Here is a 27,059-nt window from a genome sequence, read left to right on the forward strand (position 1 = left end):
GTGTACCGATGTAGCCTCTCATGTAACTTTAGTTTTTCACTGCGTGTTGGTGTATGGGCTAAATGAGTCAACGCCGTATATATTTGGACAAGGGAAGAGATGGGACTTTTATTTGCAATGATGGTTCTTTGGGGCTTGGGTGTGTATGTGGGGTTTGTGTGCTGAAGGGGATTTCTTGGTTTTTCTGGGACCGGAAAGGGGGAAGGAGACCCGGGCAGGGGTCTCCACGCTGGCCTGTTTAAGTCGGCCAGTGAACGGGAGCAAGGTGGGGGGAGGGGCTGCGACCATCGGAGCCTGGTAGAACAGGTCTCGAAGAGCCTAGCCGGGGTGAAAAGTTGGGGAAGGAACCGAGGTTGGGGGTAGGAGTTTACAAGAGGAAGTGGAGGGGAGGAGTCTGGGATGGGGGGGGGGGGGGTCTACAATTCATGGGTGTCATTCACAGTACTCTTTCGGGGATTGAATGGCATTGAATATTAGGGGGGGGTTGGGGGTGGACCGAATATGTCAATGGTGACCATAGGCGATTCCTGATTCCTTTTTCTTTTTTCCTTTTTTTTTTTCTTTTTCCCACCTTGGGAGGTTTTATTGGATGCTTATATTGTCAGGTGGGCCGCTGTTTGGGACGGTGGGAGGATGAAATGAAAATGAAAATGAAATGAAAATCGCTTATTGTCACAAGCAGGCTTCAAATGAAGTTACTGTGAAAAGCCCCTAGTCGCCACATTCCGGCGCCTGTTCGGGGAGGCTGTTACGGGAATTGAACCGTGCTGCTGGCCTGCCTTGGTCTGCTTTCAAAGCCAGCGATTTAGCCCTGTGCTAAACAGCCTGGGATCGTTGTTGTTGAGAAGGGGATTGACTTTGTATTTGTTACCGTTTACTGTTTGTTGGTGGGGTGTAAACTCTGAAGAAAATGCGAAAATGGAGAATAAAAATATTTTTTTTAAAGGGATATGGGGAACAGGTGGATTTGAGACCAGGAAGGGATCAGCCACGATCTGATTAAATGGTGGAGCAGGCTCGAAGGGCTGGATTGCCTAATTCTGCTCCTAATTCCTATGTTCCCATGTAACACTCCGTTAACCTTCCTGATTACCTGCTGCCCCTGCGTGTTAGCTTTCTGTGTTTCGTGCACAAGCCCCCCACGTCTCTTTGTGTTGCAGCTTCCTGCAGTTTTCCTCCATTTATATAATACTCTGTTCTCCTTTCCAAAATGGACAACTTCACATTTTCCCATATGCTGGGTGCAATTCTCTGAAATGGAGACTTAAGTGTTCGCGCCGTCGTTCGCGCCCCCGCCGGCCGCCGAATTCTCCGGCACCGAAAATTCGGCGGGGGCAGGAATCGCGCCGCGCCGGTCGGCGGGCCCCCCCCCCCGGCGATTCTCCGGCCCGCGATGGACCGAAGACCCGCTGCTGTCGTGCCAGTCCAGCCGCCGTGAATCAGACCACCTCCCTTCCCGGCAGCACGGGCGGGCTCTGGGGTCCCGGTGGGATGCAGTGGCGGGAACCTTTAGGGGCCAAGCCTTCAGCTTGAGGGGCTAGGCCCGCGCCAGAGTGTTTGGCGCGCCGCCGACCGGCGGGAAAGGCCTTTGGCGCCACGCCAGCCGGGGCCGAAGGGACTGCCCCGGGCGGCGGAAGTCCGCCCATGCGCGGGGGGGGGGGGGGGGTGTCGGAGAATCCCGCCCCATAATATATTACTCAGACATGATAATAATAATCTTTATTGTCACAAGTAGGCTTACATTAACAGTGCAATGAAGTTACTGTGAAAAGCCCCTAGTCGCCACACTCCGGCGCCTGTTCGGGTACACGGAGGGAGAATTCAGAATGTCCAAATTACCTAACAGCACGTCTTTCGGGACTTGTGGGAGGAAACCGGAGCACCCGGAGGAAACCCACGAAGACACGGGGAGAACGTGCAGACTCCGCACAGTGATCCAAGTGGGAATCGAACCTGGGACCCTGGAGCTGCGAAGCAGCAGTGCTACCCACTGTGCCACCGTGCCGCCCCCCCCCCTTTATGATATCCCTTCATGAAGCCATGCTGACTCTGCTTGATTAGATCAACACACAACATTCAGGCAATTGAGGGACCTGGGGGTGGGCGGGAAACTGGAGCCGAGTCAGAAAATCACTGTAATCATTTGGGGGAATGGCGGGACAGGCTCGAGGGGCCGAATGGCCTTGCTCCCGCTCCTATTTCTTATGTTCTGACATCCAGTGTATTTGCGTGTGCAATTTACACAAAGCCTTTACATTACTTGGGTCCCCCCCCCCCACCATACACACAAAAGACATCAACGTCACCCCTGCCCTACCTGGGGAGGTGGTGACATAGTGGTATTGTCACTCGCAATCTAGAGACGCAGGATAATGTTCCATGGGTCTGGGTTCAAATCCCATCACAGGAGATGGTGGAGTTTAAACTCAGTAAAACATCCGGAATGAAAAGACTAATGGCCCCATGAAACCATTGCCAAACCCGTCTGGTTCACTAATGCCCCTTTGGGGGAGGAAATCTGCCTCCCTTACCTGGTCTGGCCTACACGTGACTCCAGACCCCCCCCCAGCAATGAGGTTGACCCTTAAATGGCCCCACAAGCAACTTAGTTGAATTCAGCCGCTAACAGGAAACCGGACACCTCGGCCATTCGAGAAGGCAGCTCACCACCACCACCACCTTCTGAAGGGCAGCTCGGGACGGCCGATAAATGCAGGCCGAACCAGCGACGCCCACATCCCGCCACTGAGTTTTTCAAGAAGCTGCTTTGGGTCGGATAACTTGTTTGGTTAATTAATCCGAACCCAAACGCCAACCAACCTTGATCAATGCAAAACTCTGCCCTAGTTTGTCCTGTCCCACTCGTTTGTGGGTCAGTATCGTGGACAGATTTAGGCCAAAGGAATTGAGATCATTTGAAATTAAAAACGGAGCAAAGCTGGGAGAAAGTCTGCAGCAGTGCCTGTGGAGAGCAAAGCAGAGGGAATGTTTCGAGTCGGTATAACTCTTCAGAGCTGAAGAGATGGAGAAATGTGATGGGTTTTATACTCCCTACAGTGCAGAAGGAGGCCATTCGGCCCATCGAGTCTGTACAGGCCTTCTGAAAGAGTACCCTACCTAGGCCCACTCTCCTGCTCCATCCCTGTAATCCCACCTAACCTGCATATCTTTGGACACTTAAGCGGCAATTTAGCATGGCCAATCCACCTAACCTGCGCATAATAATAATAGTCTTTATTGTCACAATAAAGGCTTACATTTACACTGCAATGAAGTTACTGTGAAAGCCCCTAGTCGCCACACTCCGGTGCCTGTTCGGGTACACAGAGGGAGAATTCAGAATGTCCATTTCACCCAACAGCACGTCTTTCGGGACTTGTGGGAGGAAACCGGAGCACCCGGAGGAAACCCACACAGACACGGGGAGAACGTGCAGTCTCAGCACACAGACGGTGACCCAAGCCAGGAATTGAACCTGGGACCCTGGAGCTGTGAAGCAACAGTGCTAACCACTGTGCTACCATGCTGTCGCAAATCTTTGGATGTGTTGAAGAGAGGGGGTTGGAGCAAATTAGAAGGTTCGGATAGGTGGGAGCTCAGGGGAGATTGGTCAAAGGGAGTGTTAATGGTGGTGTTAAAGACTAAGGCAGGTGTTAATAGCGGCATAAAGGTCGGATAGCTGAATGTGTTAATAGCAGAAGTAAAATCATTGCCCTGTGGAAGCAAAACTTAATGTTGACTTTGAATTGGGTTTTTAGCTCCATGGTCTGGGGTCAGGTCAGGTCAAAGTGGATGAAGAATCTGACCTGATGCTAATTATTTCTGAACATGTTTATGTCTCGTACGTGAGTTTTGATTTTTGCTCTTTTTGGTTTCCTTTCCCAGGCACCACAGAACGGGTATGTCTGATCCAGGGGACGGTGGAGGCGCTGAACGCAGTCCACGATTTCATAGCGGAGAAGGTCCGGGAAATGCCGCAGAATGTGGGCAAGACTGAGCCAGTCAACATCCTCCAACCTCAGACCAACGTGAACCCAGACCGCGTCAAACAAGTTAGTTTTCCACTTTTACTTTTGTTCAGACAGGGATCTGAGGTCAGAATGGCGTCTTGGCTAAATAGTACCAGTGATATCAAAAGGGTTTGTGTGACTTTGTATTCATGTGTGTGTGTACATGAGTTTCTGTATGAGTCTGTGTGTATGTGTGTTTCGGTGTGTGTCTTGTGTGTGCATGTGTGTGCCCGTATGTGTGTGCATGCATGTTTGTATGCGCATGTGTGCGTGCATCTATGTGTGCCTTTGTGTGTGTGTGTACGTGCCTGTGTGTACACGTGTCTCTGTGTGTATGTGTCTATGTGCGTGTGTCTACATGTCTGTGTGTACGGTGTCTCTTTGTGCGTATGTGTCTGTATGCTTATGTGTGTGTAAGTGTGTATATGCGCGTGTGCATATTTGTGTGTGTGTGTGCACATTTGTGTGTGTGTGTGTGTACATTGTGTGTATATGCACATGCCCAAAATGCGGCGAGGCAGATTGGGGAGGTGGGGGTGGTGGTGGGAAGGGCGATGGTGTAAAGTCTCGGGAGGTGGGTGGGGGGGGTGAGGGTGATCCTCTCCTGCGACTGGAGGTGACACAGGTGACTGGGGCAGGGTAGAGGTAGTTAAACTCAGCATTTAATCCGCGGTGTACCTCAAACAGTCTAGAAGGTGTCCTGAATCGTGCCTGGGGACGCTAGCAACGGGGAAAATATCCCACTCGCTGACAATCGGTTCTCATTTTGGAATGCAGGTCGATCAGATATCTTCCCTGTCCAGCCAATGTGGCAGCTATTCGACTGACCTGAGAGGCTGGCTTCTTTCTGGGATTACTGTCAGTTTTACTTGCTCTTGGGGTGTAGGTGTCACTGGCAAAGCCAGCATTTATTTCCCATCCATAACTGCCCCTTGAGCAACAGAATGGCTGGCTGCACATTTCAGAGGGGCGGTTAAGAGTGAACCCAGCGCTGTAGATCTGGAGTCACGTGTAGGTCAGAGCGGGTAAGGATGGCAGATTTCCTTCCCAAATGGGGAAATCAGAGAACCAGGGGGGTTTTGCTCCAATCTGATAGGTCTTAGATCACTGTTAACCAGACTGACCTTCCACTGAATTTAAACCCCTCCGCTCAGATCCACAGAGTATTGTCCATGCATCTGGAATGACCAGTCCACTATCATAGCGCCAATTGCATTGCTTCAAAATGGATCTTTTGGCTGAAGAAATTAAGGTCTTGCCCTGTCAATGTTTTATTGGCTGTTTTTCAGTCTGTAGGAGGGTAGAAAGATGATTGGGGGGGGGTCAGGAATGCCACAGTGGGTTAGCACTGCAGTCTCACGGCGCCGAGGTCCCAGGTTCAATCCCAAGTCTGGGTCACTGTCCGTGTGGAGTTTGCACATTCTCCCCGTGTTTCGCCCCCACAACCCAGAGATGTGCAGGGTAGGTGGATTGGCCACGCTAAATTGCCCCTCAATTGGAAAAAATTAATTGGGTACTATAAATTTATTTTTTTAAAAAGGAATGCCACAGTTGGGAGTACTTGGAAAGTGAGGCAAGTCTTTGTATCAACACATTGAAGATGCCAGGAACAGAGGGACAGATAGAGGCCATTCAGCCCCTCGAACCTGCCCAGCCATTCAATTGGATCATGGCTGATGTCAACCGCCTTCCCTGATTCCCATTCCCAAGTGAAGCCTTGAAAATTCCGAGTATTGAGGAAGAAGAAGTTTGGAAAGTCATTTTTATTCTTTCATTGGGTTGTGGGCGTCGCTGGCTCGGGCCCAGCATTTGTTGCCCGTCCCTAATTGCCCCTTGAACTGAGTGTCCCGCTCGGCCATTTCAGAGGGGGGGGGGGCAGTTAAAGAGTCAACCACATCGCTGTGGGGTCTGGAGTCACGTGTAGGCCAGACCGGGTAAGGACGGCAGATTTCCTTCCCTAAAGGGGACATTAGTGAACCAGGTGGGTTTTTAGGACAATCGATGATAGTTGTCACGGTCGCCGTTACCAAGACCAGCTTTCAAATCCAGATTTTATTAATAATTGAATTCAAATGGTCGTCTGGTAGTGTAGAGCTTGAGTACTGCAGAGAAAAGGGACATATCGAATCTTTTTGTCTTACACTGCTCGGGAGAGCTCCCAAGAATATCGGCGTTTGGGGGAAAACAACAATTTATACTGCATGAGAAGAGAATGCTGATTGGTTGGCAAGCGGACACTGGTGGAGGTGTTCCCATGCCAAACGCAGCATGGAACAGTTAACTGCCCAGTTTTGTTCAAATTCAGGTTGACTCTGATGGGTCAAGGTATTGCCCTGGGGAATGAACCGGGGAATGGCTGGCCCCCCAAACTTTTGTTTCGTTGAAAAATGCGCAATACGTACACATGCTCCTTCTGTCCCCAGACAGGGCTCTGTGTGTGAACGTACGTGGTTCCTAGTAAACGTCAGCGAGCCACTCTGCAAGCCCCAGTTGTACAAATTGTTGTTCCCCTGTTACAATTAATTTATCGCGAGCGGTCTGGAGGAGTGCACGGCGCAAAGACCATAAGACATAGGAGCAGAATTAGGCCACTTGACCCATCGAGTCTGCTCCAACATTCAATCATGGCTGATATTTTTCTCATTCCCATTCTCCTGTTTTCTCCCCATAACCGCTGATCCCCTTATTATAGAACATATCTATCTCTGTCTTAAAGACACTCAGTGATTTGGCCTCCACAGCCTTCTGCGGCAAAGAGTTCCACAGATTCACCACCCTCTGGTTGAAGAAATTCCTCCTCATCTCTGTTTTAAAGGATCGTCCCTTCAGTCTGAGGCTGTGTCCTCTGGTTCTAGTTTTTCCGACAAGTGGAAACATCCTCTCCACGTCCACTCTATCCAGGCCTCGCAGCATCTTGTAAGTTTCAATAAGATCTCCCCTCATCCTTCTAAACTCCAACGAGTACAGACCCAGAGTCCTCAACCGTTCCTCATACGACAAGCTCTTCATTCCAGGGATCATTCTTGTGAACCTCCTCTGGACCTTTTCCAAGGCCAGCACATCCTTCCTTAGATACAGGGCCCAAAACTGCTCACAATACTCCAAATGGGGTCTGACCAGAGCCTTATACAGCTTCAAAAGTACATCCCTGGTCTTGTATTCTAGCCCTGTTGACATGAATGCTAACATTGCATTTGCCTTCTTAACTGCCGACTGAACCTGCACGTTAACCTTAAGAGAATCGTGAACAAGGTCTCCCAAGTCCCTTTGTGCTTCTGATTTCCTAACCATTTCACCATTTAGAAAATAGTCTATGCCTCCATTTCTCCTTCCAAAGTGCATAACCTCACACTTTTCCACATTGTATTTCATCTGCCACTTCTTTGCCCACTCTCCAAGCCTGTCCAAATCCTTCTGCAGCCCCCTTGCTTCCTCAATACTACCTGTCCCTCTACAGATCTTTGTATCATCAACTTAGCAACAGTTCCTTCTTCCAGATCGTTAATGTATATTGTGAAAAGCTGTGGTCCCAGCACCGACCCCTGGGACACACCACTAGTCCCCGGCTGCCATCCTGAAAAAGACCCCTTTATGCCCACTCACTGCCTTCTGCCAGTCAGCCAATCCTCTGTCCATGCCGGGATCTTACCCTTAGCACCATGGGCTCTTAAGCTTAAATAGAAGCAAAATACTGCAGCTGCTGGAAGTCTGAAAGAAAAACAGGAAATGCTGGATAATCTCGCAGGTCTGGCAGCATCTGTGGAGAGAGAATCAAAAGGTAATGTTTCCCTTATGACTCCTCTTCAGAGGTGAAGAGAGGGAGAAATGTGATGGATCATATAGATAGAGAATGGGGGTGGAGGAGGTAGGAAATGGATAGATCTGAGCAAAGGAGAGATTGATAAAGGTGTTATGGACATAAGACCAAGGGAGCGTTAATGGTACCATAAGAGTGAAGAGTGCTAATAGTGGCAAAGGTCAGAGTGCAGAATGCGTTAATACGAGAACAGGTCAACGCTCAGTGAAAGCAAAGCTGAGGAACAAGTGACAGATGGCCCTGTGGGGGAGGGGTTCGCTTTATCTTTTTTTTTCAGCAGCGTCAAATAAAAATTTTACCCGCTGCCAAGGTACGATGTGAATCAGCGTCCCCAGAATATTACCCCGGGTCTCCGGACTGCTAATCTAGTGACATTAGTAGCTCAATGGTGGGGCGGCACGGCGGCACAGTGGTTAGCACTGCTGCCTCACAGCACCAGGGACCCGGGTTCAATTCCGGCCTCGAGTGACTGTCTGCACCTTCTCCCCGTGTCTGCGTGGGTTTCCTCCGGGTGCTCCGGTTTCCTCTCACAGTCCAAAGATGGGCAGGTTAGGTGGGATTGGCCGGGCTACATTGCCCCTCAGTGTCCAAAGATGTGTAGGTTAGATGGGGTTACAGGGGTTAGGGCTGGGAGTGGGCCAAGCTTAAGTGGGATGCTCTTTCGGAGGGTCTGTGCACACTCTTCTTTCCTTTTAAAAAATAAATTTAGAGTACCCAATTCATTTTTTTCCTAATTAAGAGGCAATTTAGCGTGGCCAATCCACCTACCCTGCACATCTTTGGGTTGTGGAGGCGAGATCCACGCAAACACGGGGCGAATGTGCAAACTCCACACGGACAGTAACCCAGAGCCGGGAGCGAACCTGGGACCTCGGCGCCGTGAGGCAGCAGTGCTAACCCACTGCGCCACCGTGCTTCCCTGTCGGTGCAGACTTGATGGGCCGAATGGCCTCCTCTGCAGTGTATGGATGCTACGAAATGTTCCCCTATTCCACTCACTCCAACCAATCCGCGTATCAGTGAGCTCCACATTCCATCCCGCACCACTCCCTGGATAGTGAAGCAAAGGTGAAGAGGTTTCAACTGGATGGAAGAGGTGGAGGTTGAAGGTCAAGAGGTGACAAGTCCACGCTGTTAGGTTTATCGTGTGATTCGCTTGCCCCGACACAGGCCGCACACAGCGCCCCTTTCCGCGTTTCCATTGGTTTTCAGATTTGGCCCACCAGCCCTGGATAATGGCACAGCACGCAAGCGAACATCCAGACCCCATAGCTCGGGGAACCGATCAGCCAAACAGACCAGTGCCAAACTAGTTGCCAAGGCAACAACCTCTTGTAGGCCAGGTCAGTGAGGCAGCGCCTCTCATCCATTCCCAATTAGCCAGGTTCAATTGAAGGTGAGTGAGGGAAGGATGGGGGAAGAGAGAGAGAGAGAGAGAGAGAGACAGGGAGAGGAAGCCGCTCGAGGTGATTGTGAATCGTGTGTCGAGCGTGACAGGCCGGACAGGATTTATTCCGCTGCTGCCTGATTTGGTTTCCTGCCCTCGCTCCCTCGCTGCACATTTTCCTCTCGGGAGGTGTCACTTCCTCTGAGCTGCAGGCTTTCCGCTCGATCTCTGACCCCAGCCACACCAGCCCCGCACAGCCGGCTTCCCCGCGTCGCCCCTTCCCACAGGAAGTGACCATTATCCTCACAGGAAGCGGCGGATTCTCCTATCAGTGGACGCAAATTGAGCTTTTCCGGTGAGATAGGCCCGGCTCGTTTCCCTTCGTTTCCCTTCCCTACCTCGGAGATGCCTGCACAGATTTATCTCTCTGCCGCTTGGAGCTTGAGTAAAGCTGCAAAACCCATCAGTCACTCTGTTGTCAGCGGTGTTTTGATCCATTCAATTAAGGGAGGTGGGGACCACCTGGGTTCCGGGGGTCAAAGTTGGCCCTGATGGTTTTCCTCTCGCAATGGCTCCTGGAAATGAGGCTATTTGGCCCGACGGGTCTATCCCAGTGTTTATATCCCCCACACAGTTGCAGGGACCGAGTTTATTCAACCGCTCCTCATAGCTACTGCCCTCTTTACCAAGCAACATCCTGGTAAATCTCTTCTGCACCCTCTCTAAAGCCTCCACATCCTTCTGGTAGTGTGGCGACCAGAATTGAACACGATACACCATTCGGCCCGACCTATCTGCCAATGAGCAATTCATTTGGTGCCATTCTCCCGCCTCCTGCCCCTCACCCTCTCCCTTCCCAGATAACAGTCCAATTCCCCCTTTTCGATTGAGCCTGCCTCCGCCACGCTCTGGGGCAGCGCAATCCAAAGCACCAATTACGCCGCGTGAAAAAGATCTTCCTCGTTGTCACTTTTGCTAATTATTTACAATCCGTGTCTCTCTCGTTCCTAATGACTCAGGCGGGGGTTAGCGGGTTACAGAGAGGTTGGGGGGGGGGGGAGGGTTGGGGGGCGGGGGGCAAGTGCGAGGCTGGCCAGACACATCCAGGCCTGGCGGTGACAGAAAAAACATCGATGGGCAGGGCCCCGACATTTCAGGGACCCTGGGCTCGGTGGGAGGAGTGGATTCTGAGGAGATTTTATTCGCGGAGGATAATAATAATAATCGCTTATTGTCACAAATAGGTTTCAGTGAAGCTACGGTGAAAAGCCCCTAGTCACCACATTCCGGCGTCTGTTCGGGGAGGCCGGTTCGGGAATTGAACCCGCGCTGCTGGCATTGATCTGCATTACAAGCCAGCTGTTTAGCCCACTGTGCTAAACCAGCCAGGCGGATTTGGGGGGGGTGGGGGGGCATTTTAGAGAGGGAACGCCAAAAGGCCAGGAGGAAATCTGCCGCAGTGGGGTTTGTGACTGAGTTCAGTTGAGAGCAACTGGGGAACGATGAGGAAATTGTTGCAGTGAGGGGAAGGGGTGGTGATGGTGGGAGAACAAGAAGAATTAATGCCTTTTCTCAGCTAATCTTGGGAATAAACCTGGATTAAGGAAAAGACTGGCCTCGGATTCAGGCCTTCCTTGGTGTACAAGCACTGAGCTCACCTGCCTATTAAGCTGGAATTCCGACCATGCACGACGACCATCGTCGTCCCTTTCTTAAGATCTGCGGTGTCGTTTTCCATTTTTTATTCTCTGTTTCCTCTCAATTGGCGACCCTCGCAGCGATGTGGCCGGAGGGAAGAGAACGGGCCTGCACTGGGCTTTGCTGGCGAGCGTTCTCCCCCCCCCTTGCCCCCCACACACACACACACACACACACACACGCTCCTTCACTCCCCACTGCAGGTGCTGCATTGTGTGCCTCTGAATAGTCAATCATGCCCAGGTCACCAGGGTCGCATCGCCAGCTATCGATTCAATGAGAGAAGCAGGAGCCAGCAGCCGCTGGAAGGGGGCAGCGTTCTTGGAGAAGCCTTCTGCGGATTCCGCCTCCCGATATCCGCAGTGGAACAGATTCGTCAACCCCCCCGCGCCATTGCCGCGCCGGACAGCTTCGGAGACTGGACGCCGGCCCACCCGGTTTCTCCCCGTCCTTCTCTCCTTCCTCCACCTCCCCCCCCCCACCCCCCACCCCCCCCTCCCCACTTCCATTCCCAGCATTTCTCTCCTGTTAATCATCCGCCCACCATTGGTGAGATCTTCCGGAGCGGTGGGTCTGTCATGGGCAACGCCGGGAAATCCCCCCGTCGGGCAGGGTGGAGAATATCGCCCGCTGTCTTTCTTTCACCCTTTTGGGGAATAACGTTGAACCGCGTTCCCGAACTCTCCTTGCGAGGCCAACATGTCCTGGCACTGGTCTTGAACCCGGAGCTCCTGGTCCTCAAGAACATCTCAACAATAACCTTCAATTCGTATGCCGCCGCCGCCGGGTTTCTCAGAATCCCTACGGTGCAGAAGGACGCCATTCGCCCATCGAGTCTGCACCAGCCCTTGGAAAGAGCACCCCACCTCGGCTCGCACCCCCACCCTATCCCAGTAACCCCACCTAACCTTTCGGACACTAAGGGGCAATTCATAGAATTTATAGGAGGACATTCGGCCCATCACATCTGCACCGGCCCTTGGAAAGACCACCCGACTTAAGCTCACGCCTCCACCCTATCCCCATAACCCAGTCACCCCACCTAACATTTTTGGACACGACGGGGCAATTTAGCACGGCCAATCCACCTAACCTGCACATCTTTGGACCGTGGGAGGAAACCGGAGCACCCGGAGGAAACCCACGCAGACACGGGGAGAATGTGCAGACTCCGCACAGACAGTCGCCCAAGGCCGGAATTAAACCCGTGTCCCTGGCACCGTGAGACAGCAGTGCTAACCACTGTGCCACCATGCCGCCCGTTAATTAGAGATGTGTGCAGTTTTGGTTCCCCTGTCGAACAAAGAACATACATCCCCAGAGTGAGTATAACAAACACTCAGTAGACTTACGCCAAAGATGAGGGGGCGTTGTCCTATGACTGAGGGGACGAGGCCCATATTCCCTGGGGCTTAGAGGAATCTTCATTGAAATGTACAAAATTCTTTGAATTCTTTGAAGTGTTTGACGGGGTAGAGGCCGAGCGATTGTTTCCCCCTATCCTGGGGAATCTAGAACACTGCGGTCACAGTCTCAGAGAGCTCGGCCATTTTGGATGGAGATGAAGAGAAATGTCTTCACACCGAGTGCGGTGAATCTTTAGAATTCTCTACCCCAGAAGATACGCAGTCATTGAGCATATTCAAGCTGAGGTCAATAGATTTTGGGGTATTAAGGGAATTACGGGCTATAGGAACAATGTGAGAAGATGGGGTTGCTCTCACTTCTTCGGTTTACCTTCTAATGTCAATGCCGGCCTTGTCAGGCACGTCAACATCCCACGAATAATTCTTTTCATAAAGCAAGGTCTTTCCTGAGTGTTCTTAGATATTGAACCACAAGAGGAGATCGGAATTAAAACAGAAAATGCTGGATAAACGTGGTGGATATTGGCGGCCTTCTGCGGAGAGAGAGAGAGAAACCGAGTTAATGTTTTGAGTCTTACGTCCCTTCTACAGAAATGAAAATGGACATAATCAAAGAACCCCTCCCACCCGGCTTACTCACTCTTCCAACTTCTTCCATCGGGCAGGAGATACAGGGGCGGGATTCTCCGATATCGGCGCGCTGTCCGCCGACCGGCGCCAAAAACGGCGCGAATCAGTCCGGCATCGCGCCGCCCCAAAGGTGCGGAAGTCTCCGCATCTTGAGCGGCCGAGCCCTCACCTTGAGGGGCTAGGCCCGAGCCGGACTGATTTCCGCCCCGCCAGCTGGCGCGAAACTGACTTTGCCGGGCGGCGCATGCGCGGGAGCGTCAGCGGCCACTCACGGCATCCCCGCGCATGCGCAGTGGAGGGGGTCTCTTCCGCCTCCGCCATGGTGGAGACCGTGGCGAAGGCGGAAGGAAAAGAGTGCCCCCACGGCACAGGCCCGCCCGCGGATCGGTGGGCCCTGATCGCGGGCCAGGCCACCGTGGGGGCACCCCCCCGGGGCCAGATCGCCCCGCGCCCCCCCCCTGGACCCCGGAGCCCGCCCGCGCCGCCTTGTCCCGCCGTCCCAAAGGTGGTTCAATCCACGCCGGCTGGCGTGGGTTGACAGCGGCGGGACTTCGGCCCATCGCGGACTGGAGAATCGGCGGGGGATTCCCGCCGACCGACACGGCGCGATTCCCCCCCCCCCCCCCGCCGAATCTCCGGTGGCGGAGAATTCGCGACACGGCGGGGGCGGGATTCACGCCGGCCCCCGGCGATTCTCCGACCCGGTGGGGTGGCGGAGAATCGCGCCCCAGAAGTCTGAGAACACGCACGAACAGACTCAAAAACAGCTTCTTCCCCACGTCACCAGACTCCCAAATAACCCTCTTATGGACTGACCTCATTAACACTACACCCTGTATGCTTCATCTGATGCCGGTGTTATGTAGTTACATTGTGTACCTTGTGTTGCCCTATTATGTATTTTCTTTTATTCCCTTTTGTTTCCATGTACTTAATGATCTGATGAGCTGCTCGCAGAAAAATACTTTTCACTGTACCTCGGTACACGTGACAATAAACAAATCCAATCCAATCCAAATTTAATGCGTTAGACAGTTGAAGAGGGGGTGGGGTAGAATGGGAAGGTCAGGGGTAGGTCGAACCTAAGGAGAGATTGACTGAGATGTCATGGACATGGGGCAAAGGGGATGTCAATGGTGGCATTAAGGACTGAGGGAGTGCTAATGGTGGCACATTCTGCTCTCTTACCTAAATGCCACGATTAGCACTTCCTCGGTCCTTAATGCTACCATAAACATCCCCTTTGCCTCATGTCCATTACATCTTACTCAATCTCTCCTCACTCACCTGATGAAGGAGCAGTGCTCCAAAAGCTAATGATGGCAGGCTGTTCAACTATGGGAGGCATCGCCGGTCCTGTTTTCAACAATTCTTCCGTGGGTCGTGGGCATCACTGGAAGAACCAGCATTTGTTGTCCGTCCCCAATTGCCCCTTGGGAAGGTGGTGGGGAGCTGCCTTCTTGAACCCACAGCTGTCCCTGTGATGTAGAAACACCCACCGTGCTGATAGGGAGTGAGCTTTTGGATTTTGACTCAGCGACAGTGAAGGAACGGCGATGTGCTTCCAGATCAGGATGGAGAGAGGCTCGGGGAGAGAGGTTTGCTGCTGGGGGTGTTCCCGCGTGTCTTTCCAGATGGTAGTGGTCGGGGGTTTGAAGGAGCCTTGGCGAGTTGCCGCAGTGCATCTTTTAGATGGTACACACGGCTGCCACTGTACGTCGGTGGTGGAGGGAGTGAATGTTTGTGGTTGGGGTGCCAATCAAGCGGGGCTGCTTTGTCCTGGATTGTGTCGAGCTTCTCGAGGGTTGTTGGAGCTGCGCTCACCCAGGCAAGTGGAGAGTCCATCACACTCCTGACTTGTGCCTTGTAGATGGTGGACAGGCTTTGGGGAGTCAGGAGGTCCGTTTTCCAGTCTCTGACCAAGTATCTGCACCCAACAGCTGGATGAGTGGTCACTGAATGAGTGGGATTGTGATGTCCTTTATCCCCTTCCCCTTTAGACTCCCCTCCTCCAGCCCAACGCGTTTTAACAGGGAAGATTTCTCAAAGAGCAAAGTCATGGGGTGCCTCTTGTGAAAATCCCTGCGAAAATCTGGGAAGTATTCACACTGGACTAATTGAAGTGAATGTATGTATTCTACCCAATCGTCTTCTCTAATGTCCCTTTCCTCTCGTTTTCTGAGTTTCAATGACCGTCCCCGTCCGTGGGATCGTGTCACTCCCCCCCGCCCCCCCCCCCCCCCCCCCCCGATCAGCTGGAGAGTCTGGAAACACCCATGGAGGGCGGGGGGGGGGGGTGGGGGGCAGACTATCCCAGCAGTCAGTGGGACAGGGAAAGATCTCCATCTACGGGGCCTTCCTGGCTACTCTGAATGCTGGGATAGTGTCACCTCCATAGAGACACCAGAAAAAAATGTGAGGTGGCTGTGGTGATATGCATCACTGTCAGCACACAAAGGGTTAATGTACGTACACTACACCTAGCTAGACACTAGAGGGAACACCAGAGACATGACACACAGGCAGTCAACCAATAGGTCAGTAAGATAGGACACGACCAATGGGCATTCACGATACACCCAGAGGTGACACTACCACAGGAGGGCATTACACCAACCCATATAAAAGGACACATCACACATGCTCAGTCTCTTTCCAGTGGAGAGTCTCAGTGAGTACAGACACAGGGTTGATTGAACATCACACCCACCACGTGGATTGTAGCAGACTGGTTCGTCAGTCTGAGTAGCTATAGCAGGATTAACGGTAGCGTCGAATGCAAGTAGGAGAATTGTTAATAGTTTAATAAACGTGGTAAAGCTATCTCCAAGTCTGAACCTTCCTTTGTCAGAGTGCACATCAAGGAAGCAGCTTATGCTACGACAAGAGCACAGCACAACAGTGGCCTAGTCTAATCACTAGGCTTCTTGGGCCTGCAGGACTTCAGTGCCTGGTAACCTTGAGGGTGGAGGGCACTTAAAAACAGAGGCCAGATTTTACTGGGCCAATATTTGGGGGGTATTGAGAATGGCAGGGTGGGAGGGGAGGGCACAGAGGGCTCTCCCAAATCTTCTTTCTCCCCTGAAATAAAGACATGCATTTAGAAAGCTCCTATCATGACTTTGGGATGCCGCCAGAGCGCTTGACAGCCAATGAAGTGGTTCTGAAGTAAAATACGAGAGGTGGCGGCCATTTTCCCCAAACTGCAACGTAACCCTGACCCAGATCATCCGCGTTTGGTGACATTGCGGGCTAGATTTTGGGTTGGGGTGGGCACAATGGGAAACCCCATTGGCCGGCTGGCAGGACAGAGATTCCCGCCCAGCAGCTCCGACAGTGCAGCGCTCCCAGGTGACTCCATAGTCCCAGGGGACACAGGGAGGAGGGGGGGGGGGGGGTCTCCACAGTTGTTCAGAGCGCGTTGACTGGCCCCACTTTCACTTGCCGTCACGAAACAAAACTCAGCAGAATTCATGGCGACTTTCTCCATGGCAACGCGTCCACCAATCAGAACTGACTTGCCAACCAATCAGCAGCCTTTTTCTTTACTGCGGCGTAAATTGTTCTGCCTTTGAAATTTGGTATTCTTGCATTTACGATGTAAGGAACTAGGAGCAGGAGGAGGCCATTCAGCCCCTCGAGCCCGCTCTGCCATTCAACTCGATCATGGCTGCTCTCATCCTGGCCTCAACTCCACCATCCTGCCCATTCACCATAACCCTTCAACCCATTACCAATCAAAAATCTGTCTAACTCCTCCTTAAATTTATTCACTGTCCCAGCATCCACCGCACTCTGGGGTAACGAATTCCACAGATTCACAACCCTTCAGGAGAAGTGGGGGATGATTCTCCGATATGGAGGCCAAGTGTTCGCGCCGGCGCGAACAGGGCCCGGGCACGACCTATTCTGGCTCCCACAGGCGCTGGAGCGGTTCACGCCGCTCCAGCGTCCTAACGTGGCACCAAATGGGCGCCGCGCCAACCCGCGCATGCGCGGGGAACGTCTTACGCTCGCCGGCCCCTCACCAACATGGCACCGGTGTTCTGGGGCTGTGCACAGAAGGAGGTAGGCCCGGGGGGGTGGGGGGGAGAGAGGCCGGCCCGCCAATCGGTGGGCCCCGATCGCGGGCCAGACCCCATCGGAGGCCACCCCGGTGAAGGAGCCCCCCTCCCTCCCCCGCAGGCCCCCCCCCCCCCCGAGTCCCACAGAGTTCCCGCCGGCAGCGACCAGGGGTGGACGGCGCCGGCGGGGAACCTGCCGTGTCGTAGCGGCCGCTCGGCCCATCCGGGCCGGAGAATCGCCGCTCGCCGGTTCTCCGAGCGGCCCGGTGCGAGTCGCGCGCCGCTGGTTTCCGGGGGGGTGGGAGAATCGCGTGCGGGGGGCGGGGCGGCGTGGCGCGATTCGCGCGGCGCCCCGGCGATTCTCCCACCCGGCGTGGGGGGGGGGAGAATAGCGCCCGTAATTTCTCCTCATTTCTGTTTTAAATCTGCTATCCCTTTTCCCGAGACTATGGCCTCTTGTTCTAGATTGCCCAACACGAGGAAGCATCCCCTCCATGTCTACTTTCACAGAATTATAGAATTTACAGTGCAGAAGGGGGCCATTTGGCCCAGCCAGTCTACACCGGCCCTTCAAAGAGCACCCTTCCTAAGCCCACACCTCCACCCTATCCCCGTAACCCAGTGACCCCACCTAACCTTTGGACACTAAGGAGCAATTTAGCGTGGCCAATCCGCCTAACCTGCACATCTTTGGAATGTGGATGAGCGGCACGTCCCACAGTGGTTAGCACTGCTGCCTCACGGCGCTGAGGACCCGGATTCGAATCCCGGCTCTGGGTCACTGTCCGTGTGGAGTTTGCACATTCTCCCCGTGTCTGCGTGGGTCTCGCCCCCACAACCCAAAGATGTGCTGGGTAGGTGGATTGGCCACGCTAAATTACCCCTTAATTGGAAAAAATAATAATTGGGTACTCTAAATGTAAAAGAAAAACTTTGGAATGTGGGAGGCTCTGGGCCTCGTGGGTGGTTGAAAGACCGGGGGCGAGATTCCCCGACCCCCCCGCCGGGTCGGAGAATCGCCGGGGGCTGGCGGGAATCACGCTGCGCCGGTTGGCGGGCCCCCCCCCCCCGCGATTCTCCGGCCCAGATGGGCCGAAGTCCCGCCGCTAAAATGCCTGTCCCGCCGGCGTAGATTAAACCACCTACCTTACCGGCGGGACAAGGCGGCGTGGGCAGGCTCCGGGGTCCTGGGGGGGGCGCAGGGCGATCTGGCCCCGGGGGGTGCCCCTGCCCGCTATCGGGGCCCACCAATCCGCGGGCGGGCCTGTGCCGTGGGGGCACTCTTTCCCTTCCGCCTTCGCCACGGTCTCCACCATGGCGGAGGCGGAAGAGATTCCCTCCACTGCGCATGCGCGGGAATGCCGTCAGCGGCCGCTGACGCTCCCGCGCATGCGCCGCCCGGAGATTTCATTTCCGCGCCAGCTGGCGGGGCACCAAAGGCCTTTTCCGCCAGCTGGCGGGGCGGAAATTCGTCCGGCGCCGGCCCAGCCCCTTAAGGTTGGGGCTCGGCCCCCAAAGATGCGGAGCATTCCGCACCTTTGGGGCGGCACGACGCCCAATTGACTTGCGCCGTTTTGGGCGCCAGTCGGCGGACATCGCGCCGATACCGGAGAATTTCGCCCCGGATGTTCTCCAAAGGGGCCATCTTTCACGCCCCCCACCTCCCCCTCCCTTGCTGCCGGCCTGAACACTCAGCTTCATCGCGAACCTGTTCAAGAGCATTGACCCCGTGTCCCTTTTTGTTCTGTGTGTGGGAGGGAGAGCTATATTTAGGAGCTGGGTGCCGTATCTGGGCCTCTGGGGATAAGGCCGAGGCCTGCGGGCTCTGGATTTTGGTTGGCTGCCAGTTTTGAGGAACGAGAGCGGGAGTTGTTGTGAAAAGTGACAAGGCCGACCCAACAGTGCCTGATCTTATCTCATCCGGTCTGAGAGTTGGAAACCAGAGGGGCTGTTAATACAGTCTTTGTGGGCCGATGATGGTCTAAATTAATGACCACAGATGATTTTCTGTGTGCGCGACAGCCCGTGCTGTGGAGAAATGGCTTCCTATCTCCCCAAGGACACAGCACCAAGGAGGTGAGGCTGCAGGAAGCTGATATATACATTAAAAAAAACCGACATCATCCTTAACAAAACTTCAATCACGACCCCAGAATCTCCTGTTAACCCTTTCCCACCCAGACACTTCCCCGGTCGCTCCACTCACAAGGAACAAACAGTTGGATCCAGTCTTCCTATTTCCCCGTCTTACTGTTTTTTGTTCTTTCCCGCGTCCTATTTCTTTTCTCCTGAGCTTCTGCCGCCAAATTCTATCGGCGCTGGTTCCTCTGCCTGAGGGACCGAGGCTCGATCGCCGGCGCACAAAGATCGCGGGGCGCCATTTTGAAGAAGAGCGCTGGGAATCGTCCTCAATGCCTTGGACAGTAGTTGAACTTAAATGAAATGAAAATCGCTTGTTGTCACAAGTGGGCTTCAAATGAAGTTACTGTGAAAAGCCCCTAGTCGCCACATTCCGGCACCTGTTCGGGGAGGCTGTTACGGGAGTCGAACCGTGCTGCTGGCCTGCCTTGGTCTGCTTTCAAAGCCAGCGATTTAGCCCTGTGCTAAGCAGCCCCTCCCTCGATCCTCATCACTAGAACCAGGTGACTCCGATTGCCATTTGTGGGATCTTGCTGTGTGCATGCTGGCTGCCCCTTTCCAATCTGTCAAAAGCCTGTGCGTAAATGAAACCCCATTCACTGTTACCATGACACCGCTATTGCCTCCTCCATGAGAGCTGTTTAGAATCCTCGTGGACGCAACCTCCCTGTGGCACTCCTCGATGGTAATTCAAAAAATCGGAATTCATGTTAAATCTGTATTGATCCTTAGTTAGTCCGCACTTAGAGAACTGGTGTGCAACTCTGGCTACCACAGGATATAGAGACCCGGAAGAGGGTGCAGAGATAGATGATCAGGAGCATGGTCAAAGAGAGAGGTTTTAGGAAGCGCCTGAGACGATGGGGGTGAGATAATGTTACATCTTGTGTTGCCGAAAGTTCAAAATAATCCTACTGGCCCTTAACTTGGGCATCGTAACTCAGGGGTGAAGGTACCCCAAAGACGCACTGGGAACACTGTCCCGGGAAACCCCCGGTTGTCGATTGCCCGGGAAGTTCAAGCCTCCGTCAGGGCGATGGCACTGGAATGGGAATCGTCTGTAAGTACGATTTAAACCGTAAACTTGGGATGGTTCCAAATCTCCCATGGGAATAGTTGCCCAGAAGAAGCTGGAACAATTTGAACCACTTCTAGAATCACGGAATCATACAGTACAAAAGAGGCCCTTCAGCCCATCAAGTCTGTACCGATTTAAAACATAAACAAAATCCTGTGTAACTCTAGTACTGAGCCCTCCGTACTCCCTGCCGCCAACAAAATGACTGACCACCTGCCCACTCTGCCCAACCACCCACTGACCTTGCAGGGGGGGGGGGGAAACGGCACTCGACGCGGCATCAGGGCGGCATGCTAGCACAGTGGTTAGCACTGCTGCCTCACAGCGCCAGGGTCCCAAGTTCGATTCCCGGGTGAAGCAAAACCTCCCCACTCCTTGTAATCAATTCCTGTCACAATAAAGGATAACATTCTATTAACTTTCCTAATTAATTGCCATAATGCACACTGTCCTTTGGATACAGAACTGGCTCGGTCATAGAAGGCAGAGATAGCAATGGAAAGGTGCTTTTCTGATTGGAGGGCTGTGACTAGTGGTGTTCCGCAGGGATCAGTGCTGGGACCTTTGCTGTTCGTAGTGTATATAAATGATTTGGAGGAAAATGTAACTGGTCTGATTAGTAAGTTTGCAGACGACACAAAGGTTAGTGAAATTGCGGATAGCGATGAGGACTGTCAGAGGATACAGAAGGATTTAGATTGTTTGGAGACTTGGGCGCAGAGATGGCAGATGGAGTTTAATCCGGACAAATGTGAGGTAATGCATTTTGGAAGGTCTAATGCAGGTAGGGAATATACAGTGAATGGTAGAACCCTCAAGAGTATTGACAGTCAGAGAGATCTTGGTGTACAGGTCCACACGTCACTGAAGGGGCAACACAGGTGGAGAAGGTAGTCAAGGCATACGGCATGCTTGCCTTCATTGGCTGGGGCATTGAGTATAAAAATTGGCGAGTCATGTTGCAGCTGTATAGAACCTTAGTTAGGCCACACTTGGAGTATAGTGTTCTATTCTGCTCGCCACACTACCAGAAGGATGTGGAGGCTTTAGAGAGAGTGCAGAAGAGATTTACCAGGATGTTGCCTGATATGGAGGGCATCAGCTATGAGGAGAGGTTGAATAAACTTGGTTTGTTCTCACTGGAACAAAGGATGTGGAGATGCCGGGGTTGGACTGGGGTGAGCACAGTATGAAGTCTTACAACACCAGGTTAAAGTCCAACAGGTTTGTTTCGATGTCACTAGTTTTCAGAGCGCTGCTCCTTCCTCAGGTGAATGAAGAGGTCTGTTCCAGAAACACATATATAGACAAATTCAAAGCTGCCAGACAATGCTTGGAATGCAACCATTAGCAGGTGATTAAATCTTTACAGATCCAGAGTATCCAGATCCAGAGATCCAGAGGAACAAAGGAGGTTGAGGGGCGACCTGATAGAGGTCTACAAAATTATGAGGGGCATAGACAGAGTGGATAGTCAGAGGCTTTTTCCCAGGGTAGAGGGGTCAATTACTAGGGGCATAGGTTTAAGGTGCGAGGGGCAAGGTTTAGAGGGGATGTACGAGGCAAGTTTTTTACACAGAGGGTAGTGGGTGCCTGGAACTCGCTGCCGGAGGAGGTGGTGGAAGCAGGGACGATAGTGACGTTTAAGGGGCATCTTGACAAATACATGAATAGGATGGGAATAGAGGGATACGGACCCCGGAAGTGTAGAAGATTTTAGTTTAGACGGGCAGCATGGTCGGCACAGGCTTGGAGGGCCGAAGGGCCTGTTCCTGTGCTGTACTTTTCTTTGTTCTTTGTTGTTCTTTGACGCAAATGAAGACAGGGGCAGCGGAATCATGGGTAACCACGGAGAGCAGAATGTGGGAGAGTAGCTCGGAGTGCATTGGGAGTGGTCAAGTCCTGAGGTGAGAAAGGAAGGGATGAGGTGGTCAGCAGCAGATGGGCTGAAAGAGACGTGGAGTCGGGCGATGTTACCGAGATGGAAATAGGTGCCACATAGTTGCCGTGGGTCTAGAGTCACATGTAGGCCAGGCTGGGTAATTAGGCAGATTTCCCTCCCTCGAGGAACATTAGTAAATCAAGTGGGTTTTAAAAAAATTAAACAACAATCAATAATGGCACCATTACCGAGATTAACTTCCAACTCTAGTGTTTTTAATTAATCGCTTGGGTTCACGTTTCACCAGCTGCTGTGCCCCCCGGGGTATTAGCCTGGGGCCTCACGATCACCGGCTCAGTGACGTCACCAGTACACCTCCCTCACCAACAGCAATGGTGTGCAGGTGGGAAATAGGAGGATGCCAAGGAAAGAGACAGCAAGAATAGCAGTGTGAGGACAGAAGGAGAAGCCATCGCATGTGATTCCCGGGCTATGATTGGACGGATCAGATATATCCGGATCAAGAGCAGTCTGTCTTAGCTGGACCACAGTGGAAAGGGATTGGAGGAGAATTGTGTGGTTAGCATTCTTTAAACCGACCGTGACCAAATCATACAAGCCCTGCAGTGCAGAAGAGAGGCCATTCGGCCCATCGAGTCTGCACTGACCCTCCGAAAGAGTGCCCCACCTAGGCCCAATCTCCCGCCCTATCCCCGTAACCCCGCCTATCCTATTGGACACTAAGGGGCAATTTAACGCGGCCAATCCACCTAACCTGCACATCTTTGGACTGTGGGAGGAAACCGGAGCACCCGGAGGAAACCCACGCTGACACGGGGAGAACGTGCAAACTCCACACAGACAGTCACCCGAGGTCGGAATCGAACCCGGGACCCTGGCGCCGCGAGGCAGCGGTGCCAAGTCACCTAGTTTCTCCTTCTGTGACTCCGTGTCAATTTATATTTGATAGCACCCTCGTGACATTTTACTCTGCCAAGAGGGCGATACAAATGCCAATCGTTGCAGGGCCTGCGCTGCGCTGGGAGCACATTCTTGAAGTCTCTTATCAAACTCGGTCAGCGAGCTGTGTATAATGAACACTTGTACTCATTAAGTTCCTCCGGCAGAAGCCTGGGCGAGTTGTGAGTACGGAGTGGTGGTATAAATAGATAAAACAGTGAGCGTCCTTGTAACAGGCGGCCAATTACTGTCTTTAAGCAACACTGCTCTTCGTGTCATATGTCACAGCCAGTAGAGAAGCAGTCACTTGTGAGGTTGGGAATCTGTCAACAGCAACTCCCGTTGTACCCAGAGTAAATCTGGTCCCAAACCGTGCCGGGAGGAAGGTTGAACCCGGCCATGGGGGGGGGGGGGGGAACAAACAAACATTGGGAGCCTGAGCTTCTTCCTACTTCTTTGTCTCAACCTCGAGTATCTCTTCCCCAGGGCAACACGGTGGTGCAGTGGTTAGCATTGCTGCCTCACGGCGCTGAGGACCCGGGTTCGAATCCCGGCCCTGGGCCACTGTCCCGTGTGGAGTTTGCACATTCTCCCCGTGTCTGCGTGGGTTTCACTCCCACAACCCAAAAGATGTGCAGGGTAGGTGGATTGGCCGCGCTAAATTGCCCCTTAATTGGAAAAAAATAATTGGGTACTCTAAATTTAAAATAAAGTATCTCTTCCCCCCCTTCCCCTCGCCTCCTCTCTTGTATCCTCTATTCCATTTCCTGCTCTGCATCCAATTCTCTTTCCTTCCATAATTGACGTGTTATTTCCTATTCATTTCTTCAACAATGCACATTTATATTCCATCATCACGATAGAAACGTGATTGACAGAGTAGGCAGGATAAGTAGACACTGCTGTTAGGAAAAGAAAGGTAGTTTTAAGGCAATTCATATCTGTATTGGTAAACATTAGAAATAGGGTATCATTTTAGGTGGGGTTAATTTCATTTCTCTGTCCCTGGAAGGGTAAAACATATAGTTGGGTTCATGCTGGACAAAGGTGTTTGTACATGTGAGAGTTGGTTAAGTTCCAACTGTGTTTCCATTGTGCTACGGCGTGAAGAACAAATAAGCCAGCAGTGGTTGCTCAGCAACTGGGGCCTTGTAAGGTAGAGAAGCTTTTCAATTTTAGTTTAGTTAATTTGACGGCTGTTGAAGATAGGTAGTGGGAGAGAAGGGGGCTCTCACAGCTCTGCTAGAAGCAGCTGGTTTAGAAGACTAGGGAGGGAGCTAGAAGAAAAGCCATACCTTGCAGTAACGGTTCAGAAAATAAGTGCAGAGATCTGAAGAGCAGCCAGTTAAGGAAACTAGAGATATGAAGAGAAGTGTCCAACAAGTTTGGAGTTCAATGAACACCGACCAATGTATTGTTCAGAAGAATTCAAGGAGGAGTAAACAAGGTGTTCTTTGTGAAAGAGCAGCAACCAAATTTAAAGTGGCATTTTAATACAGTCTTGGAATTGAGAGTTAAAACAATTGTGAACAGTTTGCACAGCAGTCAAGACCAGGAAATCCTAAAGGGGTTGGTGTAAAATCCTGGACTGGATTAACTGTTGAAAGCAGAGTGGAAGCTTGGGTTAGAAGAGACATTTGTAAAGCCTGGACTAGAGTTTGGAAAACAGAGCTCGAAGAGAGAATTATTCTGAGACAATATTTTAAAGTGTGTTTTTGGGAGTGGAGTTTGCAAATTCTCATGTGATCATCATCTTGGAGGATTCTGAGTAGAAATCTACAGACATTCACTTGGGTTTCGAGAGGAGTGTGTCTTACCAAAGTCGCCTTGTGTGTTAATGAGACCATTGTAGTTTAAGATGTAATTTGTAATCCATTTTAATCTTAAAAATCTGTGTATAATTGTTCAGCCAAAGAGTGAATATACTATTAAAACCCACTTTTTCATGTTCAATAAATATTTTTTTTCTTGTTGATAAAACAGATTAGCAGTCCTGAGACTCTGTTCCTCCACGAATTATATAAAAAAGTAAATGATATGGTCTTCTGAGCCAAGGTCCATTCAATCATTGGGCCAGCCCATCCAGCTATAACATCAACTGGGATTGAGACACAGCCCACTGTCATTTATGAGGTTCACATTCATCAACATAGCTATTAAAATGAATGGGTTAATGGGCCAGTGATTTCAGAAAAGAATGGGTTAATGTGTCAGTGTGATCCCAGTGATGAATGTGTTAATGTGTCAGTATGATCCCAGTGATGATTGGGTTAATGGGTCAGTGTGATCTCAGTGATGAATGGGTTAATGGGTCAGTGTGATCCCAGTGATGAATGGGTTAATGGGTCAGTGTGATCTCAGTGATGAATGGGTTAATGGGTCAGTGTGATCTCAGTGATGAATGGGTTAATGGGCCAGTGTGATCCCAGTGATGAATGGGTTAATGGGGCAGTGTGATGCCAGTGATTAATGGGTTAAGGGGTCAGTGAAATCCCAGTAATGAATGGGTTAATGGGTCAGTGTGCTGCCAGTGATGAATGGGTTAATGGGTCAGTGTGATCCCAGTGATGAATGGGTAAATGGGTCAGTGTGATCGCAGTGATGAATGGGTTAATGAGACAATATGATGCGAGTGATGAATGGGTTTAATGGGTCAGTGTGCTGCCAGTGATGAATGGGTTAATGGGTCAGTGTGATCCCAGTAATGAATGGGTTAATGGGTCAGTGTGATCTCAGTGATGAATGGGTTAATCAGACAGTGTGATCCCAGTGATGAATGGGTTAATGGGTCAGTGTGATGCCAGTGATGAATGGGTTAATGGGTCAGTGTGATGCCAGGGATAAATGGGTTAATGTGTCAGTGTGATCCTAGTGATGAATGGGTTAATGGGTCAGTGTGATCTCAGTGATGAATGGGTTAATGGGTCAGTGTGATCTCAGTGATGAGTGGGTTAATGGGTCAGTGTGATCTCAGTGATGAATGTGTTAATGGGTCAGTGTGATCCAAGTGATGAATGGGTTAATGGGTCAGTGTGATCCAAGTGATGAATGGGTTACTGGATCAGTGTGATCCCAGTAATGAATGGGTTAATGTGCCAATGTGATGCCAGGGATAATGGGTTAAGTATCAGTGTGATGCCAGTGATAAATGGGTTAATGGGTCAGTGTGATCCCAGTGATGAATGGGTTAATGGGTCAGTGTGATCTCAGTGATGAATGGGTTAATGGGTCAGTGTGATCTCAGTGATGAATGGGTTAATGGGTCAGTGTGATCCCAGTGATGAATGGGTTAATGGGTCAGTGTGATGCCAGTGATGAATGGGTTAATGGGCCAGTGTGATGCCAGTGATGAATGGGTTGATGGATCAGTGCGATGCCAGTGATGAATGGGTTAATGGGTCAGTGTGATCCCAGTGATGAATGGGTTAATGGGCCAGTGTGATGCCAGTGACGAATGGGTTAATGGTCAGTGTGATCTCAGTGATGAATGGGCTAATGGGTCAGTGTGATGCCAGTGATGAATGGGTTGATGGGTCAGTGTGATGCCAGTGATGAATGGGTTAATGGGTCAGTGTGATCTCAGTGATGAATGGGTTAATGGGGCAGTGTGATCTCAGTGATGAATGGGTTAATGGGCCAGTGTGATGCCAGTGATGAATGGGTTGATGGATCAGTGCGATGCCAGTGATGAATGGGTTAATGGGTCAGTGTGATCCCAGTGATGAATGGGTTAATGGGCCAGTGTGATGCCAGTGATGAATGGGTTAATGGGTCAGTGTAATTGCCAGTAATGAATGGGCTAATGGGTCAGTGTGATGCCAGTGATGAATGGGTTGATGGGTCAGTGTGATGCCAGTGATGAATGGGTTAATGGGTCAGTGTGATCTCAGTGATGAATGGGTTAATGGGGCAGTGTGATCTCAGTGATGAATGGGTTAATGGGGCAGTGTGATCCCAGTGATGAATGGGTTGATGGGTCAGTGTGATCCCAGTGATGAATGGGTTAATGGGTCAGTGTAATTGCCAG

General features: G+C 51.7%; 1 protein-coding gene across 1 annotated transcript in view; it reads left to right on the top strand.

The window, feature by feature from the left end:
* The first annotated feature begins 3,884 nt into the window (after positions 1-3,884).
* The window catches only part of LOC140402387 (RNA-binding protein Nova-1-like), a 43,577-nt gene continuing 20,402 nt past the window's right edge, over positions 3,885-27,059 (top strand). The window contains exon 1 of the mRNA XM_072490127.1: positions 3,885-4,052. Coding sequence (XP_072346228.1) covers positions 3,972-4,052 — 81 coding nt within the window. The 5' untranslated portion in view covers positions 3,885-3,971. The remainder of the gene's footprint in view (positions 4,053-27,059) is intronic.

This window comes from Scyliorhinus torazame, chromosome 25 (genome assembly GCF_047496885.1).
Source record: "Scyliorhinus torazame isolate Kashiwa2021f chromosome 25, sScyTor2.1, whole genome shotgun sequence".
NCBI classification, from domain to species: Eukaryota; Metazoa; Chordata; class Chondrichthyes; order Carcharhiniformes; family Scyliorhinidae; genus Scyliorhinus; species Scyliorhinus torazame.